The following is a 22965-nucleotide window of genomic DNA, read 5'->3' on the forward strand; positions in this document are numbered from 1 at the left end:
ATGACCTTCTCTATGTTTACAGGGAAAACATACAAAATACGCAAGCACAACACACACAAAACAACAACAATACATTTCCTCCAAACGTCAATTTCCTCTCTCTCTGCAACCTGCACAGCTACAGCATTTTGGACAACATGCAACACGGTTGCCATGGAAACCCAGGACAATCTCTGAGTAAAGCATTTCCTGGAATAAACCTCCCTCACACACAAACACGTACGCGCGCACACACACACAATCACATAAGCCTACAATGACACGGAAGAAAGAAAATAGGAGAGAAGAATCAAACTAAGATAAGAAACATGACAGTAAAGTATGTTTCATTTTTGGTCAAGTAAAGTGAACAAACATAATATTCATTTGGTCATAAAAACACACAAAAACACACACGCATGCACACTGGATTTTAAACAGAGCAGATGCAGATTGTGGGTCTTCCTGCCTTGAAACGTATAGAAAACACTCCAAGGACAGTCATTCATTCATTCATTCAATTATCGTTGGATTACTCATCATCGGAATAGGAACATACTGTATACAAGTCCAGTAAAAGAGTGGGAACGACACACAGTGGCTGCTGAGAAGCAACAGAGGAGCTTCAACATGGCTGCGTTCGACACCACCAGAACATTAAAGCATGCGACAACATTTAAAACACAAAAACGCATGCAGACGCACTGTCAGACACGAAATGTGGCTCGACCGAAAGCCAAATGAGCTGGCCAGACAACACGTTATAAATATGAAACAAAAAGAGCAGTGATGAGAGTGTGTAACATGAACCGATCACTGGAATCAAACTTAAACATGCCTACAGTAACTTACCACCTTTCTTTTTCCTTAGAGTGGCTTAGGAAACAACAGAAGAATAAAAACAAGACTCAAACCTTTTTTTTCTATTTTCTTGGACACAAACCCTCGTGATGTTGTCTTACAATTTTGTTTCAGTCGCTGTATTTTCTCCCTTACTTAAATGTGTGCTCCAGCAGCATAAGCACATTAAAATGTAAATATGAAGACGACAGGGCAGCACTTTTACAAGTCAAACGGTATAAAGAGTGAAATGTAAATGTGCCACGTAAGCAGATCAGGAAAAACCAGCTGACCACACATATTTCTCCTGCAACTCAAGTCGGTTCCCTCATCTGTCACTCATCCCTTTATTCGCCGGTCATCTCTCCTTTACACAGCATTCTGTCAATCTGATACTTACTACTACACACCAGCCAAAGTGTGTTTGTATCATGGTGAAATTGCTTTGAAATAAAAAAGTTAGACAAAATGTTTTACATGTACTTAAGGCAAGACCGTCGTCCTGTGCCACCACGTTCCTGAACAGCAGCCCGAACAGACAAACCAGACAGAGTGTACGTTTTCATGTTTTGAGGCGGAAGCTTAATATGCAAAATTATGACTGTTTGCTACAGTCTGCAGTCATTCGATGTCACCAATTCTTATATACTGTCCACAAATGGAACAACATATTTTTGAGGAAGCAGGGAACAGAACCCGCAGCAGAGTTTAATACAGAATTACTGTTCACGGTTTGCTCTCAGGAGAAACAGAGCCTGAGTGACAGATGCACACGAGTCACAAGGAGTCTTAATGCGTGCTTATCCCCCTCAGTCATAAAAAAAGCTATTTGCATCCTTTCCGTTATCTTCCGTTTATCCGGGTCGGAAGCCCAGACCGCTTTCTCCCCAGCAACTTCTGCCAGCTCCTCCAGGGGGAACCCAAGGCCAGCCGAGAGATATAATCCCTCCAGCGTGTCCTGGGTCGGCCCCCGAGGTCTCCTCCCGGAAGAACATGCCCGAAACACCTCCAATCGTCCTAGGACGGAACAGATGACGGGAACAACATCAACTGGCTCCTCTCAACATGGAGGAGCAGCGGTTCTACTCTGAGCTCCACATTCTATCTCTTCCTACCCTCATTTGGGCCGTCTGTATTCGCACTCGTTCTTCTGTCATTACCCAAAGCTTGCGTCCATTGAAAATATTTACAACAGCCCCACTGAAAGAGAAATGAGGGTGAAAGGAAGAGCATCCCCGAGCTGATTTTGATGGAAAAATCAATCGATACATTTAAGCAATATTAACCACTCAAATTAACGTTCATGTATTTAACACTGAGAATATTCCATGGCATCGGTGCCAAGGAGCACAAGGCAGCTGGTTACAGGAGGATGAGATGATTCTGTTCATTTTTTTTCTGACTGAAGCAGGGAAGGCAAATATTTACATACAGGAGAAAGTCAACAGATATTACAGCTGCATAATATATTTTGTTACGTTTAATGTCATCATGGCGACAAGTGCAATATGCACAGAGCAGGAAGCCTTTAATTGACCTTTAATTAAGGTCAATTGGATCAATTTGATTTGTTGCTGCTTCAGTCAAACAAAACAGTTCTCACTTGTATGACTTTATTTACAAAACAAGCCTGTCGAGACTTGACGATCAGAAGTAACTCCAGTTTAAGCCTCTTTCTTTGTTCCTTACGTTTGTCTCCGTAAGTGACAGAACAAACAACTGACCATATTTGTTCTTAATCAGCTTCACTCGTCACTAGTGGACAACCACAAGTAGAAAATGAGCGAGAAACGGGAGAAAAATACTGAAAAAAGGACGATTCTGTAGCAAAGTAAAGGTAAAATAACATAAATTGTCATTTATGTTCATGACTGTACTCGATGTGACAATTCATCTTATTTAGTTTAATGCTGCTCTCTTCCACCGTGTCTCTTCCTCTGCTGACTCTCATGTCTGTCACCAGGTGAGAGAATCGTTGTCGTCATCACACACACACACACAAATACAAATAAAACAGAAACGTTGTCATAGTAACATTATTTGCTTGATGCAGCAGCAGCAGCAGCAGCAGCAGCAGCTCACGTGTGCAGCGGCAAACTTTGAAGCTCGTGCGCTTCATGCATAATGAGACCGGACACAGAGAAAGAAGACGTCTTGTCTTTATGAGGCAAACTAAAGCAAACGTGATCAAGTGATGGAGCAGCGATGTCATTCAGCCACTGTGAGCCGATGGATGTTGCACTCAGGGGTGAAATGTACAGCGGAAGGTTGCGCAGTATCAACTGCTTACCTTTATCCACTACAGAGACATTAACCAATCAAAGAGAGTAAGACACAGGAACAGGAAAAAAAGAGAGAGGCGCTGTTAGACGCCGTCATCGTCATCACGAGGAGAGTAAAATGAAAACCAGGATGCTCTTACCAAGTTCCTCCAGTTCAGAGGTCATGGACTTGGAGCGCATTGACAGGGCAGTGGTGGGGGCTCTCTTTGGTGGTGGAGGAGCTGAGGGAAACAGAGTCAGAGTGATGTGACCAAAGTTTATTACCTGTGAGCAATGTAACTCAATGTCAACCAAGGATTTTGGTAGCCCAAGCAAGAAAATAAAAAAAAATTAGGGCCAAACTGAACTTTAAGTATAAAGTCGTAAACTTCATAGAATAAAGTCGTAATATTATGAGAATAAAGTCGCAATCTTACTAGAATAGTTGTTAATGAAATTGTTAAGCTGCAACTAACGATTATTTTCATACAATCCCTCAATTATTAATCATGTTATCATTTGGTCCATAAAATGTTGAAAAATGTTGATTAGTGTTTTTCAAACATGGAAATGACGATGATCTCAAATGTCTTGTTTTGTACACAAACCAAAATCTTCCTTATAAGGGGCAAAGAATTTCACATTTAAGAAGCTGATATATCAGAGAAACGTTAAAATAAATTCTTAAAAACAAACCCCACTAAAAATAGTGATTGATTAACTTCAAAATCGATTAATCAGGTAATGTATTTCAGCCCTTCTCTGTTTGTATGAACATGTAGGCGAATACTGTTAGTAAAAACTTTCACAGAGAATAAATAATCTCCAAACAGCTTCTGGTGATCAAATCACTCGAGCCAAAATGAGCTGAGCAGCTGTAAATCACCTCCGTCGAGTGATGTTCAGCCTCATTTCTGAGGGAAACTGGTCTGATGTGTGTGTGTGTGTCACTGTCACCATGAACAGAGTGTACAGCTGAGTCACTAAAGGTGTGACTGTATAGGCGGTGCCAGGAAAACACTTTCCACACATCTGTCGTACCTTTTTTGCGCGCCGTGTCGTCTGGGTCCAGATTCCGACTCACTGTCACGACCTTGATGAGGAGCCGGTTTCCTCCCTGTCGGATCATGTTGACCACCTGCCTGTGACCCACCTTCACCACGTTCTCCTGGTTTACCTGCGACAAACACACGGCAGCACATAAATGAGCAGAAACTCAAGGAATTAAAGGAGCTTTTCCAAACCCTTATCCTGCCACATGTACGTATTTAGCGCCTGTGTTTAAATATTTGAAGCAACACCGGAGCATTTTAAATTCTTTATTTCTTTGTTTTATTAACCCTAACGCACTGAAGGAGAACACATGTCACTGAATTTATCATTAGAATGGCTGTAGCTGTCTACCAGCTTGAAGAAACAATATCATTTATTTACACAAGAATAAATAAACAACAAAAACCGCAACGTAAAGCCGCTAAACAGACAGGAGTTGGTTTAAAATGTAACTCCACGCGGGTCAACAGATCTGTCTCCGCTGTGTTGTTAGCGGCGCGTCGGTGATGTCTGAACACAAGCATCGGATCACTTTCAAAGTCAGAGTTTATTTCATCTCGTTGGACTCCAACAAGCACTGCTTTGACTTCACAACAGCGGACATTTTGTTAATTAGAGAGAAAGGAGCAAACAGCTGTTTCAGCATGACCTTGTCTTCCCTGTCCCTGTCTCTCTCTCTGTCTGTCTCTCTCACACACACACACACACACACACACACACACACAGAGGTTCTCAGACTCCACATACACATGAAGACACCAGCATACAGGGGAAGCCTTATGTAATCTGCACTGTCTTCAACCCTCTTATGCAACTATGCTAGAAGGATGGACACACGCTCACACACACACACAGTGATGAGGGGATAAAGGACATGTGGAACAAAGATCAGAGCAACAGCTTTCATGCACTAATCACTGTTTTTTTTTTTTTTTAAAGAATGTTGCAAAATCCAGAATAATCAAAAACACTAAGTCACGGTTGTCAGTCGGATTTACAGTCGCCGGGAACTCAGGTGTTATTATTGATCAATAACAAGAAACGAAATGTTGCTGCTCCCGGCTTCAACTACACAATTTGTTGACCTAAATTCTCGAGTCAAACCAAGTGAACTAATAGTCCAAGTTAAAGGGACAGTCCCGTTTTTTTGAAGTATGCTTGTATGCGGTTGAAAAACAGATTTTGATTGTTTGCTTGATTATGGAAAAACTCACAATCACAATTATTTGGGATTTTAAATCAGCATTATTTCAAATAATTACTCATGGACTTGAACTTGAAACAAATGGAATTTATTGCACATGAAAAAGTGGCGTTGAAAAAGAAATATGAAATTAACCTTTTGAAGTGACCTTAAAATAAATTGGTGTATATTGTATATATATATATATATATCTTTACTCATGCTGTGTGTGTTTAACACGGGGATTCCACTGAATGTGTGTTCTAGTCGGACAACTGTAATCGCTTCGAAAAGTTTCGATTAATTGCACAGCCATAATTTAATAAAAAGCTTGCCTAATAAAACCCGTGCCAGATTAAAGTCTATCAACATTAAACACATTTTAAGAATATGTTTGTCACTTTATCTTGTTAGTAGACATTATTTTCTAACTGGAAACTGAAGTTTCATTTGTTATTTAAGTTTTATTTGTAAGGAGCTGAAATGAAAAGGTAATAATAATGGACCTTTATTGAGCTCTGATCGTCTGCTCCTACCTGGACAGACGATCAATGCCTCGCCATCCGTTACAAGCACGTTAGTGATTGACGAGTTTCCACACGTATTGATTATGCTGTGAACACACGACAGACACACAAAGGGCTACTAGAGCGTGTGATTAATTGAGCGACTGAACAACGTGTCGTCTAGTCACGCACGTGTGCACACACACACACACAAACGCGATCATCATCATCATAACCATTACAACAGTTCCACAACATTAAGCATCATCGCCCCATTTAGCCGAACACAGGCGGCACAGCATCAGCAACTGATATCTCAATAAATCTGCTGCGATGCACATGCTCCCGCCTCGCTCGCTGACAGTCACTAATGTGATATATCATTTATAATCTGACCCACACACACACACGCAATAATCACATCAGTAATCACATGCAGCTAATCCAGCCTGTCGGAGCAGGAGAGGGTTAACGGCTGATGTGTCCTCATTAATGTAAACAGACAGTGTCTGCTTTAGGCATGGCACGGCATGAATATCTCATGTCGCAATTATCACGACCGATATAACTGTGATTAACAATATTATTGCAATAAAACATACACGCGTGCTTGTGTTTTTATTTATTCAGACATCCACCCTCGTTGGTGGGTTGGAGAATGGAAAGAAGATTAGAAAAATGTGTTATTGTAACGACTACAATGTGATACTGGAGTGTAAGGACACTGACAGACAGAATTAGTCTTGTTGACTCTCCTGGCTGGCTCCAGGTCAGAGAGGAGCAGTCAGGGGACAGAGCAGTGAGCCAGTGACCACAGAGACAAATAAGCCGCTCACACGCACGAGTGGAAGGGACTGATGGATGGTTCATAGCAGCCATTACCCTACTGGCACACATCCAAAAAACATGTGACAAAAGCAGCAACAGACACAAATACACTCCACCTGACACACACTCACGCACATTTTTGTTAACTTCAAGTTTTAACCCAAACACAGAGAAAAGGTCTGGAACATCAGTCGGTACCAGACTATCTGCGTGGATACGGAGCCATTCCTGACGTGACTGTTCAAAGAAAGAAAACCTAATGTCCGTGAAAAGTTAAAAAGTGCAGGATTTCTCTGTTTATTCACCATATAATGTGCATAAAGTCTATGTACTGAACGTGGATGGGGCCTCTCTTAACATAGCTTTCTCTACAATCATCCCGCTGCAAAGTCCCTCTTCTTCTGCCAGGTAAAGTTTCCCCTCATTTGAGCAAACTGGCAGGGGCAATTTATCGATATTTGCCCTGGAGAATCGATTATCTTATTGCACAAGGAGGACATTTTGACCACCCCTATAACAGGGATACAAGAAAAATAGATTTTAGTCACTTGGCTAAATGCTCACTTAATTACAAATCTACACGGGATGAAGGAGACACTGGTGGAGTGAAGGTAACCGAAGCAAACTTAGAATGTTGCTCATCGTAATCAATGGTTTTCAGTGCTATCGATGGAGAAACATTGATCCTGACATAAAAACCAAGCTGAAATAAATATCCATGATTATTTAAATACACTGCCTCTCACTACCACTCTCCCCTCAGTTTATAACCGCTTCCCTAAGAGGTCTTGTGAGAGACGTGAGGTCTTAACTACACCCAGTAATATGTGAATTTCCATTCTTTTAAAAGCTTGCAGCACATGCATGTTTGAGATTAGAGGAAAGGAAATTTCCTCTAATATTGATGGAACCTGAATCCACCATCCGTCAGGATTTTAAAACTTCAGAGTCTGAGGAGGCAGAAACCAGTTCTTAAACCAGGACAAAGGTTACTGCTGCGACAGCTTCTGTGTAGACTGGAAATGACATCAGCGATCCTGCTGTAGCTGGATAAGACTGCGTGCATCCAGCTGCACCGCAAAGTCCTTTCCTTATCCTCAAAGCAAAGGGTTAAATACTTAAAAGTCTCTCATCTTGAGGGTGTAACACCACACTAAGGCGTCAGTGTCGGGCTGCACACTCTGCATCCTGGCCTCGTGGACTCCACAGACCCTCATTTCACCCTGTCACTAGACTGCGGTCGCTGCCACGCTGCAGCCCCCGCTCTCATCTCACTGACGTCCTCCACTCTCCAGCAAACTATTCCTCAGTCTCCTGTGACTCGGCTCAGCGCTGCTCTTAAAAGCTGCATTATGACTGTGTACACAGTACGGAACAACATGTCCCCGGTTGCTAGGCGACAGTTGCTGTGCGATACCACTGGAGGTGGGACTGGTGCCAAGAATGTTATCGTGTGAGGAGGGGTGGGCTTTGGTGGGGGGGACAGTGGATGATACCATTCATCATTAAATGGGGATGTCGCTGAGTGTTTTTGTCAATGGACGTCTTTGCAGCCATCTTAAAGGATTTAGTCGATAGCCTCATTTTGACAGTTTGTTGTTTTTCGCTCCCTGAGCACAGTGGACTCAGGCATGCTGCTCTCTGCACGCTGCACCTAGAAATGAATTATTTATAGGAAACAACGCTTCCACTCCCGAGTTATTTTAAGACTGAATATCATGTCATCTCAGTGCATTGACTTGTGGGGTTTGTGTACACCCAGCAGCATGTGTGAGGGACTCCTGATTTCCACTAAGAGGTTGATAGATTGGTGTAAAAGTGTTTAAGGTGGGCGGCAAGCTGCGACATTTGATCAGCGTTGCAACGACTCTCGTCGACCAAGCCAATCAGAGACTAGGACGGGGCGATGGCAGCGGAAAAGCCAAACAGGAACACAACAGTGGTTTATGAACAAAAGGAAAAGGCAGAAGCAACAAAGATGGTCAAAAGTAAAGGTAATTTGAATGTCTAGGATTATACGAATATAGAAAATAATAAATATAATGCTAATAAAAAAAAATAGAATAGATATTGACAACTTTTTCAACCTTATAGACCTGAGCTTTAAATAACAATATTCAACTCCATCACCATCTTTGGCCTTTTTATATCTCAAAATGATGGAAGTGCTGCCTCCGTCTCTGCTTCAGTCCCTCAGCTGATATGAGACAAACCATTATTAGCTCCAGATGTAACCTGGGGTCTATGAAGAGAGATTTACTGTTGCAGGCAGTAAATACTGCAGAAACATAAACACACAACATGCAGTGTATATACCAAGCCTAGGTATCACCACTGATTTTCTAAGTCAAATTAGTTCCTATTCCCTGGACTTAGAATCAATTTGATTACATTTTTTATTTAATTGGATTTTTAATGAATTTGATTCATTACCATCTAAGATAGATATTTTATATTCATTCACATATATTTCAGTTTCCTTGGTTAGGAAAGAGATAATCACAAAACTAATGCTGCAAATTGTACAGTATTGTTAACAGTATAATTTGACCACAAAGTAGTTACATTAATGCTTTTTAATACTGTTTAACTAAATGATTGTAAACAAGAATAAGAAGTAACGTTTGTCTTTATATGAAGAACGAATAAAGTGTAGTGCAGCGTTTCCCAAAGTGTGGGCCGTGGCCCCCTAGTGGGCCATGAAAGGTCATTGAATATAAATAAATCTGGTTTTTAAGTGGTTATCACTGCTATCTTCCACACGTCTGTAGAAGAAGAAGAATATCACAGACATTGTGGAAATGAATAATGAGTGTCGCATAAACCCAAACAGCTTGGGATCATATCTGCTGACTTGTCTGAAACTTTCAATTAACAGAGGGAGTAATGCTGCCATCAGGCTCCCATCTCGTAGTCGGAGCAGCACTTTTTCTGTGGACACATTGTTCGCTAAAGTAGATTCGGGAGCAGGCTATTGAAAGCACTCAAAAAGAGCCACTGTAACCCGCTTTAACTATTTCCCTTCATCTGTAATTACCATCTTGGGCGCCTCGTTTGTCACCGTCACAGGAATATCTAGATTAGATTAAAGATGTTCTCGGTCTTTGTTTGGTTTTGACCACGTCATCCTCGCTCGAGTATGAGTTCAAGTGCGGATAGAGAACACAGGCTTTGTAGACAGACATTAGGAAAGATTAAAGTCTAAATATTTTGGTCACATGTGCTCTGAAAAGCAGCCAGAGGAAGTATTTCTTCAGGTAATACATAGTCTCACATGACAATCTCGTGAGACTGTTGCTGTCTCGTGAAGCTTCTTGCCAAGTCTCTGTTTTTTGGAAAAGTCTCACAAGATGTGTGCATATAAGTAGATTTTGAATCAATATCAGATTTCAAATGACGGTCAATATGCTTTGGAAAATCCTTTTCTTTTTTTTTTTTTAAACCCAGCCCAAGTATATTCAGTAATAATTCAAAAAAGATTGACTGAGAAGTGAAGAAGTGACTTTAAACAAGCAGGCGGTACAACATTTCAAATCAATGAAGCCATCACTGATCTAGGAACAGCTGTTCTCCACTAATCAAATAAAGATGCCTCTCTTGTTTTCTGATGTCCTCCCAATTAATCAGCATTACGACCCATCCAATAATACTCTGATGAAATTAATAGAGTGAGGATGCTCGTCATGTGCTTCAAATATCAAACCGATGCTCCAAACCAAAAAGATTCATCCACTGCTTCTTAGTTTTAGCTCAGTTAATAACATTTTTTTTGTACAAAGGACTATAGCTAGTTTCTTCTCCAATATCACATTACCAAAATCGAATTTTTCCCCAAATCTTTTTTTCCACAGTTGGTAAACAAGGTTGTTTGTTCCAACTGTTGTGAAAACACATGTCGAGGGAACGTGATGTTTGTACAGATAGGATTACATTGTTTTTATTTTTCAAGATATTAGAAATGATACTGATTTAGTTTACATAGCTTGTGTTCTCAACCCAGCGTATGCTTTTGAATTATTTCCTGAAGCAGCTGCCACTGTAACTACAAACAGTCAAACAGGAGTAAATAGTGCATTTGTTAGGCACTATTTTCTGCCGTGGATAAATACATATTTGATGCTTCAGTGAATATTAACAGCAGCACAAAGGTGTGTGCATATGTGTGACTATGTTCATGAACGCCATAATGAGCAGAAAACAACACATTTTATGTTGCAGCTGTTTTAACAGTGGACATAAAATGACATCTAATTATAGAAATATGAAAATTGCAAGGACAGTGTCTTTGTTCAAACTTGACCAATCCCAAAATAAAGTTAAATGAATCCAATGCAGTCATAACGCTCCATCTTTAGCTACGTTACCATTACCTGAGTTTGTACTGCTTGAAATGTAACAAACCATCTGGAACCATTGTCTAGAACCATTGATGCTACCACATCATAACCTCGCTTCAGTCAAATGTTTATGTTATATGTTAATGCCACCAAAAGCATGTTCTACAAAGGTTGAATGAAGGTTGTGACAAAAGTAACATTATTAATAATGAATAATGTTCTAGGATCCCAATGTGCAACCAAAAGCTAACGTTAGAAGAACTTTAGGAAAACTTCCCATGACAACCATAGGACAACCTAGGGCAAACATACAGGGAACGTTCCTGCAACTAAAAGGTAAGAAATTGTTAGCTGGGATCAGCAGGTCAGTACATATTGTCCTAACGCTAGTCAACTAGAGAAGGAATATAGTCTCTGTTTCAGCGGGATACAGTCACATGTATCACAGCCAATCATTTTTGCTGATCTTGAAATTGTTCTCTTAGATGCGTAAAACTTAAAAAGACAAATACAAGTTAGGGAGAAACCACAAATGTGTTTGTGCACCTTTACTACCACTAGACTGAATATAAACAGACTATACGGTATGTTAAGACGGCAATCACAGACCCATACATTTGTGCCGTGACTGAACGATATGACAGACTACACACAATCATCAGTACTGATGTGATGACGTTAAGAGGATCATAGGGTGAAGACTGTAAATAAACAATGGCGTCCAAAGCTTTGTGTATGATACTTTATTAAGGTAATTTATCCCTTATCTTTCACTTCATCCTCTTGATGATTTACGCTCCGTACTTTTGCACGTCCAGATTCGTCAGTGTCATGGATCATAGTTGGCAAACTTTTTGCTGGGAGGTAGCGAGCTGTCTCAGATCTGTCCTTGATTGTCTTTCATAAAGACACACAACATGGACATGTTCAAATTTTCAGGGCTGAAAGGTCCCGCAACCCTACCTGTGTTGGATCTCAGCCCAGAGACACGACCTAATGCCAGAACCAAACCCGGGCTGTGTGTGTTCAGAGATGTTTATTTGTAGATTGTTGCGCCAGCGGCCCCGCAACCCCCCCACGTGGAGGATAAAGAAGTAGATGATGTATGGACGGATGAATGTTGTATTATAAACCGACTGTAGGACGAAAACTAGGGGCGAAATCTAAAAAAACGAGGTCAGACAGCAACAGCAGACTTCTGACAGTTTGTCTGGTTTCTTCTATATTTAACCGCATGTAGAATCATTGTGCCTTCAGGACGACACACTGTCAGTGGACAAAAAAATAAAAATAAAATAAATAAATAAATAATAACAAAAAAGAGATTTGTTTCCATAGGTACCTTGGAGATGTTACGGCTGAATCTTAACATAAACCTCAGCCTCTCTCACTGATCCTACCCATAAAAATGTGAAATGTGAAAGACTGCGAACTGCATGACTGACTGACTGATTGTGTGTGTCCTCAAAGAGATTCATGATGGCAGACACCTGACACACACACAACTCTAAAGGTAGAGTAGACGGGATTTTTTTTGGCACCACTGTTCAATAAAACTTTTCAGTATAACATAACTCAAGTCATCCAAAAGAGCTGCATGTGGCTCTTCTGTGGCTCCCTGTAGCTCCTCTTATTTAGAGATCAAGGTGATATTTTTTTAACATTTTGTCAACTAAAAATATTCGTCAAATCCTATGTATACGTCAAATGCAGTATTTAAAAACCTAATTCAATTCATGTGTACATGAAGAAGTGCACATTTGGATGCACATACTCATGCCAGCAGGTCTTCTCAAGCATGAGCGACATAAAATCTAAACATCTTTTAATTTGATCAATTTTCCACAAATAATGGAAGGACACAAATAGGTGTGTGTGTGTTTTCCTTTATCAACAGCTACATATACATGAAATGAATAAAAGTGTACTTCTTTGTACTTCTTAAATTTCACAAATGCAACAGACTTTAGTTATTATATTTAAAAGTAAAACTTTCTACATGATCTTAGGTTATTTTATGGGTCAACTAGGTTTTCACGGCTCCAGATTAATTATACTGTGGATGGAGAGGGGTCAAAAATGGCTCTACTGATACTGGAGGTTGCAGACCTCTTAGCTGGAGACGTACCTGTGGTGGTAATTGCAGGAATAATCAATTTACTCCAGAACTTTATAAGAAAACACGCCTGAGAGTAGCATGAATGTATGCAATTACGTTAACGGACACACACTCAGCTGCGCCTCTCTCTCACTGAAGCACTCACTCGTGAAAAAATACCGTTGTATACATTTTTGGTTATGCTGCCCAGCACCAATATTTTCCCATAATTGTTCAGCCCTATAAGCCGCAGTGTTTGAAATGCTCCTTCTGTTCATTTTAAACCCATTGGTTTAATGAACAGCAGCTAGATGATCCCAGAGGACGGCAGCCAGTAATGATGACCAGAGCTCAGCCCGTGTGTGTGTGTGTGTGTGTGTGTGTCACTCTGTGAATAAAAGAAGGGCAAGAAGTGCACAACAAAGACGTCACCTATGACCTTCGGCCTTTCAAGTGTAGCAGCATCAGCACAAAAGCGAACACCGTTGTGGTTTGAACACAACACTCACACTATCTATCCATCGTTCAGTCGTCTTACAAAGGCAAAGTCAACAAGCTGCACTGACACAAAGCCGCTGACGCCGAGTGTTCCCACGGATGGGGTCTACGACAAGCACCCACACATTGAAGAAAGTGATCCGAATGTTTGTGTATTGAAAGTGTGCGAGCATCCTCCTGCCAAGCAGCGAGAGGCAATGACAGGGCGACGCTCCGCCAAGCCCTAAATCATGCATGCAAATGGATCTGTTCAGTTAATGTACGTTAAAGAGGGAAACTCGTGCAGACACAAAAACAGATGTTCAAACAAACACACGCGCGCACACACACACACACACACAGGTCTGTGCACCTAGTCTTCTTAGGACACTGATTGACCTCCATTCATTTGGAGAGCCTAAACAAAGCGTAACCATAACCAGTTAATAACCTAACCATAACCTTAACCTAACCACAATTATTAATGTTTTACTGATGTGAGACATATTTATGCTTCAGTATTTGATGTTTTCTGTCCATAAAAAAAGTTTAAAACCACAATTCAACAGCAAAAATGTACAATTTATCGCAATTATTCTCAATATCGACTCATTTTAAAATGTAACGTTTTTGGGCTTTATCATCCAGCCCTACACCAAACATGTAAGGATGCAATCTTTTCATCTGTTTTGTCACAGTCTACTGACAAACAGCAGAGAGGGAGCTCAGCAGCCGTAAAGACAGCAAACAGTTAAATCTCTGCTCCTCTTTCTCTGTTCATGTATATCACTGATATTACAGTATTGAGTGAGCACCAACCTTTTCTGTTGCCAATATTACTGTCGCTGCTACAGATACAGTAGTTAGTTTGAAATTGTGTTTCATATATAAAATATGATATAATAAATGTGTCTTCCTGCAAAAATCTGTTTTTTTGACACATTCATGATTTATAGCTTTGCTTTGGCTTTTGTATTGTAGTCCCTAAAATACATAATCATTTGTGACAATACAATACCACAGCATGTATTAACGATTAAGATCAGGGAATAGATGATGAATAAATGGTAGTAGAATGTACCAGAGACCACCAAATATGGGCTTTTATGGACAAATATATGCTTCCATGTCCTTGTAGAAGTGTTCTGTATTCAAAATGTGCAACCGTTAATGTCTGCTCCACGTGGATTCTCATTTATCCAAGTCACAATTCTCCAAATGTCAACACATCCATAGCAAATGGACTTAGAGGTTTCTTGAATTTCAAGAAATCTACTGTGAAAATACAATAATTACAACTCTGATGCAAGAGTCTTGCTCAAGTCCTTCCGCAGTGACATGAAACTCAATTAACGTCCGCCAATATGTCCAACCTTCAATTTTAAATCTGTTAAATGTTCATACAACAAATTAATTGTCACCCTCCACATGTGATCAGAGCATGAAGACAGAGAGCACAGAGAGGCTGTCAAGTAAATATGACATCCATCTCTGCACTGAAAATGTGTTCACTGCAGCTCCTCTGGTGGTTCTGTGAAGGGATTATATACTAGAGCCAATCGGCTGCCATGGTAACTGCATCACCACTGTATCCTGACTACTACAGGACAGGATGCACAACTCCAACCACCATGTTTGTAGATTCTGAGGAGAGAATTTAACGTTTAGCCCACTCGCATTTTGGTTCATCATTAAACAATGAGTAGGTTTTAGTTGTATTTTTCTTGCGTTTGTAACATATGTATAACGTGTGCCAGGGGACAGTTTGCACCCAGTTTGAAATGTGGTTCATTTTGACATGAATTACGGATTCTAAAGAAATTCAATGTCTGAAATGAAACATTTGTGATCTGCCTACATGCAGTCACCTGCAGACTCATTCCAGAGCCATTATTAGCTGTAGCTCCACTGCGTATAACTGAAGTAAAAAGTAAAAAGGATAAGAGACTGATTTTGGTGACACATAAAAGTCTTACAGACTAACATTTACCTGTTAAAAACAGGTTAATGTTGTTCTGTTGCCAACAAAATGAATGCAATGTACAGTTATCTTCTGTAATTTCACTTTGTCACCAAATGTCTATCCCTACTACCACCTCCAAATGACCAAATTCACCAAAATAAATGAAAACAGGTCACTTGTGTGAGGTGTTAAAGTCATCTTATTTGTAAGCAGACAGAAGATAATGAGGTGGATGACGGTAGAACGGATTAATAACTAATGATTTAGAACGATCTTCAACTAATCACTATCACAAAATAGTGCCCTGGTGGGTTTTTTTTTGAGTAAGGCCACGAAGGCTACTATTTCAGCTGGAGCTGCACTTCTATACACTGATACTTAAATACAACATCAGCAACGATCATCTGAAGTTACTTTACCTCTCAGGAGATGTTTGGATTCCAAACTGCAGTCTAAGGTCAAAGTAAAAAAGTGCTGTCAGTGATATTCTGCTCATGCTCATTAGAGAATATGAGCTTTGGACAGCTAACTAGCTGGAGGCTGTGCAGCTGTGAATTTATCAAACACTTTCAGGATCTTTGATGCATTTTCTTTAACACATTGGCGCTCATGATCACAGCTCACAGCTCAATAAATAAATGTATAGGAACTGGAGCGATGACGGAAGGCATCATTGTTCTACTGTTACAGAAACTTAACAACCAAAGGACGGACTTCTGGTTCAAAAAACTAAGATGGTGCTGGACAAAATGCTAAACTGGGGGCTCCAAAACAGGAGTTCACAAACTAACGTGCAATGTCATTTTTACGTCACACCACAAGGCTGGCGTTGCACAGCGGCTTTACGGCGTCGTTTGTCTCGGTTTATACGAAAAAAGATGGAATAACAACATCAATTTAGGGGGAAATGCTGTACATCAAAGGGGCTGAGATAAACATGGGCTAAAGTCGAGGAGAGAGCGAGATGAGATGACACTGAGGAGGAGCTGCAGACACAGATACTCATTTCATGCTCCATTTAACAGAAACACAAAATGAACCAATCCACAGTGCACGCATATACTCAAGCACACACACACACACACTTACACACCCACAGTCATTAAAGAGTTACACAAAAGAAAAACCCAAAAACTCAAAATAGACAGTGCTTTTTTTCTGCAGATCACTGCAGCTGTGATATGATTTTCATATGTGAGCGTACGTCAGTGATTGAGGCATGACAACATACTGGGGCTGTGCCATATTACAGTGACTATGACAATACTGAGATTCATTTGTATGGGATAAACATGTGATATTACAGTTTAAACGACATAGCTGCATGTTGACTTCTGACCTCGATGACATTACAAAACAAGCAAGGCTGAAATCCAAATCATCTACTGCTGTCTCACTTGGTAAATTGACGTTACTTAACCCAAGCGGTGGCAGGACATTAAAAAAACAACTTTTTAAGCCACTTAAGAAATTTTTTTGTAAAATTCATTGGGTGATTCTAATATTTTGCTGGGCCTTGAAGTTATTTTAAATGAATCCACTATATCCACCTGCTTCTGCCATCTTGTGCCGACAGATACACTAAATACACTCATCATTTCTATCTTATATACCCCAATAACATATACATGTGATTTCACGTCATTTTCACGAGCAGCAGTACTCGGAAGAGATCAAATACAGCCGCCACAACCCAGCTTCATTTCCTGAAGTCGCACAGAAACCATGAAAGGCACAGTTAACCAGTCTTTGAGGTTTTACAGGATTAGATGTGTTTGAATATTACTGAGAAACAAATACCTCACATGCCAAACTAATTAAATTGGAAAAATCATTTGAAACCAAGACAAAATTTCAAAAGCTATGACTATAAAAAGCCGTCGAAAATGCATCTGTGCTCCTCATGACATCAACACTGACAGTACAAGAGTCACCCATAGTTGTAACATGGAAAATCAGTGCCAGCTGTTTCAAACTACATACATGTCAACAAATAAGTTCAGTATCTTTCATTTCACCAGGAATGCATCTTCACTTGTGTGAGCTGCTGGGACGGTCAGCACTCATTTTATAGACCACGCTCGGGCAGCTTCAGGAAGAAAAACTATGCAGGGAATACAAAATAAATGTGGCACAGCTCCTACCTCTATGAGGAAGTCCCCCGTTCTGAGTCCCGCCTGCCACGCTACTCCTCCCTCATCCACCGACTCCAGGTACTGCAGGGCGGGGAAGGCAGGTGTGGGAGTAAACTCCTCGATGGGCGTGTCCGCTGTAATACAGAACATGAAACAAAGTCAGGACCCGAGGCGATTGCTCTAAGACAGCAAGGGAAGCTCTGCTTCCTCTGGAATGTCCATCCATCCATTCGTTCGTCCATCTTCTATCGCTTATCCTCCACATGAGGGTCGCGGGTGCCAATCCCAGCTGACATAGGGCGAGGTGTACACGCTGGACAGGTCTCCAACCATCCACACTCACACTCACACCTACGGTCAACTTAGAGCAGTGGTGTCAAACTGGTGGCCCACGGGCCACATGCGCCCCCCAAAGTTACATGCGGCCCACCACCTAATATCAGGTGTTTAAACACATAATACTAAATACTTAATACTAAATATGTTTGCTAGCAATATATTTTTTTTTAATAGTAATAATAAGACATTTGCTTGTAATTATCACAATATTAAATGTATTGCCTTCAACATTAAACAACATTATTTATTACACATAACAGTTGGCCATGTTATTATTGACTTAGTTTTATTTCTCTGTTTTTGATATCCATAGATTCATTTTGCATCATAAATATGTCATTATGCTGAAATATACATCGTTCCATATCAGAACAAGCACTTTCACATTGAAATTCTGTGAAATATAATCGTGAATATCTTTATTGTGACATCATGATGGAATATTGTGATATAAGTTTTAGTTCATATTGCCCACCTGCTACTGAACAGCTGTGTTTTCCCACTTTTTTACTCTAGACCGGCCTCCTCATGACCAGATTAGTCGCTCATTGGCCCTCAGGTTATTTGAGTTTGACACCCATAACTTAGAGTGTACATCATAAAATAAATGGTCAGATATGTACTGCTGTATTTGCGTTTCATAAATGAAGCTTCACCAGAACGCGATCAAACTCATATAGAGTATGTTTGCCACTTAATCTCGTGGTTTCGAGAGTTTGTGGCAATGGGAGCTGCTATACCCGCACTACTACTACTGCTGCTGCTGTCTTGTTTGGCAAGTTTGTGTCACTTTGGGAAAACCTGAATGAAGAACTTGGAGCACATCAGTCACAAAATAAGACATCTGAACTTACTGATGGAGGCAGCAGTGGAAACGTGGCCTCAAGGTTAAATAAAGGAACGGACACAAAAAGGCAGGTCATTTATAAATAGTGGGATGATGACTTAAAGTACATATAATTCTTATTTCGTATTACTATGCAGTCCAGTGCAGTGGTTCCCTTTAAAGTCCTAATTATTCCGTATCAGTTTACCGCACAGCCTGCACTGTACTGTCACTCCACCACTCTCCCGACACATGGCTGCAGCCTGACCTTTCCTCCTTCTCGTCCTTGCTCTCAAGGAGGGCAAATAAATAAAAGAAATAATAGCTGCAAGGAAACCAGTGTTACTTTCTGAAAGTCATGAAGACACAGCCCGGGAGCACATGCGAAGATGTTTACATGACTGTGATGACTATGTTTCTTTAGGTGTAAATCTGTGTGTATGTGTGTGTGAGTGAGAAAGGGGGTTAGAGGCAGAGAATAAAAACAGGGAGAAATGCAGAGAGCAAAAGAGGATGTGAGCTTATGTGACAGCTAGAGCATCAACGCATGCGTGTGTGTGTGTGTTCAACCCCGTGCATGATAAGCTCAGCTGGGTCAATTCCCTGGGGTGATAGCAGCATTTGTGAGTGTATTTGTGCGTGTGTGTCAGAATGACTAGAACATTCCTCTTGTTTTCCAACCTAAATCCCTGTTTCCTCCCTCTCCGTCTCTGCCTCCGTCTCTTTCCTCTATGTGTCTTTTAAAAAAAAATAACAACGAAGAAAAAAAAGACAGGAACATAAATTTACTAAAATTACCCCTGCACAATAACCAGGGTGTAGAACCAATCAAACAGCGCTGCACAGTTGTGGAATGCAACGTGGATTATGACATGGCAAGCATCGTCATAGAAACCGATACAGCAGTATAAACTGGACTATTTTTAGAGCTAATCTCGTGGCCTGGTGAGATATCAACCTGGCAAGATAGGGCAACTCACATCACAACAAGTCATGATGCAGTGATGGTTGAGGGGAGACAAGACAGGTACATTGGTATGTTTTCTTGATGGCACTTGTGATGTCATCGCTGATGTTTAATGGCCCTAAACAACACATACACACACACACACACGCGCACACAGACACACACATATAGTGGCAATTGTTGGCTGGGTGCAATCAGCGGCATCCCTGACAGCGATAAAACAAGCCACTGCAACTTAACTGGCACTGTGTGTGTGTGTGTGTGTGTGTGTGTGTGTGTGTGTGTGTACACGTGCATTCATGAGCTAGTTATGACTGTTTCTGGTATAAGCACTGACCTTGTCAGGACCAGCATTCCTAATGAGGCTTCAGTGAGCATCAGAACTCTAAAGATAAGTTAAGTATATTCATTGTGGGCTGTTGTAAAAACATGGTGATGTTTCAAAATGTCAATAGATCATTCTGTGGTAATGAAAAACAAACAATTCAAACTAAATTTTGATAAAAAATAATTTCACCTAAAATGTACAGAATTTACCTTTAAGTTAGGGATTAAGTTCTGGTTAAGCTTCAGTGCAATTAAATTAAGTTTTTATGTTTTTCTTTTTGCATGTTTCTGGTGTCTTTGTGTGTGTACAACTTATCTATGTGAGGTCCAAGAAACGTACAAACCTATCTTTGTGAGGACATTTTGACCTTGTGGGGACATTTTGTCAAGGCCAAACAACTTTAAATGGCTTTTTCAGCCGGGTTGAGACCTGGTTTTAGGGTCACGGTTAGAACTGGGTTATTGTTAGGGGTTAGGAAAAGGGATGTGCGGGAGGTGCACGGTCCTTCCCTTGCTGTACTCTGTCACCTTGGTCCTAGTCTCAGTCGTTAATGAGGATGGACACGTCGCTTCCCATAATGGACAGTGGTCCATCCCTCATGGATAAGTCTATTTATCCTTTTAGTTTGTTTTTTCTTCTTTTGTTGTGTAATAATAAAAAATTTTTTTTCACATTTCGGGATCTTGTGTGAAGGAGTGCATTTTGTCTATGATGTGTCCTCACTAAGACATAAACACAAGTTGTGTGTGTGTTGGGGGGTACAGCATCTGTCTATATGATCTCTCACACACACTCACACACAATCACGAGTCCCGTATCACACACACAGACTGTCACACTTTGTCCAGCCTCTGTTTGGATGGATGATTGACACGACAGAGAACAGGAAGCAGCTGAGCAGTTAACAAAATAAAAGTCCTACCTTTGGCCCCGCGCAGCACGAAGCCGAAGCCCTCGTTCTCCTTCTTCTGCAGCACCACCGTCTTCTCGTCCACCACGCAGTCACTGTGGAGGACATGCCGAGCAGAGCGCCCGTTAGCACAGCCCATCATCCGCAGCATGGCCACGGACGCCCTGCCCGAGTGGAGGTTCATGCTGCTGGTGGAGAGCTAGTCCGGCCAGGGCAGGGCAGGGCAACCCCGACCCCACTCCTCCACCACCACCAACACCACCACCACCACCACCGCTGCCTCCTCCTCCTCCTCCTCCCACTCCTCCTTCTCTTCTTCCTGCGGCCTCTATCTTTATCAAGCGGTGTGACAGCGGCCCCGGCAGCCGGGAGACAGCATCTCCAGAGAAGAGACAGCCCAGCGAGAGAGAGGGAGGGAGGGAGAGAGAGAGAGAGAGACGTCGAAAAGAATACGGAAGAGTCCCCCTCCACAACTCCCTCCCTGATAAAGTCCCTCGCAGGTGTTTGCCGCCTCTCCGTTCCTGCGCAGCGCCGTTAGTTCCCCCGCTGCCGCTGCCGCGGAGACTCCGGCCGGCGGTGAGAAAGTGTTGCGCCGTCGACGAGAAGCGACATGAGGCGCGTGGTTTTAGCGGCTAATGGATCATGATGAGGCGGGGAGAGAGGCTGAGAGGCTCGCCGGGCTGGGGGGGGGAGCGGTGTGGTGGAGGGAGAGTGAGCGAGAGAGGGAGCGGCAGAGTCTTGGTGTATGTGTGTGTGAGTGTGAATGTGTGTGTTTTAACTCTTAAGGACCTGTTCTGGTATAATAAACACTGACTTCTTCAGAAGCACTAGTCCTCATGTGAGCACAATCTCTAAATGAGACTTCACTTCTGAGGCTCTGGTTAAAGGTGTAACTTTTTTTTGTTAATGTTTTTTCCCTTTCCTCTTTTAAGTCTCCATGGAGAGAAATTATGTATGTTTACATACACAGTTAAATAGAGCTAAGGCAGTAAAACAGGTTTCCTGTTGACCTGTTTACATCACAGAAAATCAAACAGCGAATACCGGGATGGACGGTGAGATGGTTCGTGCTGTGGTTCTCTATGTTTCGCACCTGGTAATCGTATTTTTATCAAGATACAAATTTGATCGTGGTTGCTGTGTTGTCCAAAGAAAGACACCGATTTTCTGCAACATTATTGCACTTTATACGTGGTCTTCTTCTAGTTCTGGGTCATGAATACCAGGGAGGAAATTGTGGTGCACAGGTGCACGTGCACTCCAGTCCGAATAAGTGTATACATGCAAGAGTAATCGGACTATGAATCATATTATCCAGGTATGTTAGTCTGACTACTTTAGTCGAGCTAACGTGTTTACATGACATTAAACAAAACAAATTATTGACTAAAATTTGTGTTTGCAGCGACCTCGCTTTATTTACAAAGCGGGGTCGCCCTCTGTCATAAAATGAATCACTTCCTGTGTGCAGCCCAGGAGTGTCACAAGATCGAAGCATCCCTGTATTGAGAGACACATCGAGAGTCATGCGGAGCTGATAGGCTTAATCAGATTTAACAAGAATAGCTGCCCAAACCTTTGTGTGTGTGTTTGTATTTGTTACCACTTTAGGGCCTTTTGTGCAATAAACACTGACCTTGTCAGAACCAGTAGTCCTCATGGGGACCAGGCTTTAACTGGTTATGCCTACGGATGACACATTGTTATTAGTGTCCTAATAAGTACAAACCAGTGTGTGTGTGTGTGTGTGTGTGTGTGTGTGAGGAAGAGAGAAGCCAGTCAGAACAAGTTGGCGTGATGTCACTTACTGATTGACTGATTTGATTGATCTGACCGACTCATTCATTGTTTACCTACCATCTAAACACAATGTACACACAATATTGTGTTCCCTTATTGTGAAAGAAAGTGGGTCAAAATTCCATTTAGCTTTCA

The 22965-nt window shown here is 41.3% G+C and overlaps 1 protein-coding gene across 1 annotated transcript in view; it reads right to left on the reverse strand.

The window, feature by feature from the left end:
- Positions 1-21256, reverse strand: part of shank2b (SH3 and multiple ankyrin repeat domains 2b) — a 36704-nt gene extending 15448 nt beyond the window's left edge. The window contains exons 1-6 of the mRNA XM_044015402.1: positions 21043-21256; positions 17670-17794; positions 4122-4257; positions 3242-3322; positions 3110-3118; positions 832-855 (exon numbers count right to left, since the gene is read on the reverse strand). Coding sequence (XP_043871337.1) covers positions 832-855; positions 3110-3118; positions 3242-3322; positions 4122-4257; positions 17670-17794; positions 21043-21214 — 547 coding nt within the window. The 5' untranslated portion in view covers positions 21215-21256. The remainder of the gene's footprint in view (positions 1-831; positions 856-3109; positions 3119-3241; positions 3323-4121; positions 4258-17669; positions 17795-21042) is intronic.
- Positions 21257-22965: the final 1709 nt, after the last annotated feature.

The sequence above is a fragment of the Solea senegalensis genome, unplaced genomic scaffold (assembly GCF_019176455.1).
Source record: "Solea senegalensis isolate Sse05_10M unplaced genomic scaffold, IFAPA_SoseM_1 scf7180000013394, whole genome shotgun sequence".
NCBI classification, from domain to species: Eukaryota; Metazoa; Chordata; class Actinopteri; order Pleuronectiformes; family Soleidae; genus Solea; species Solea senegalensis.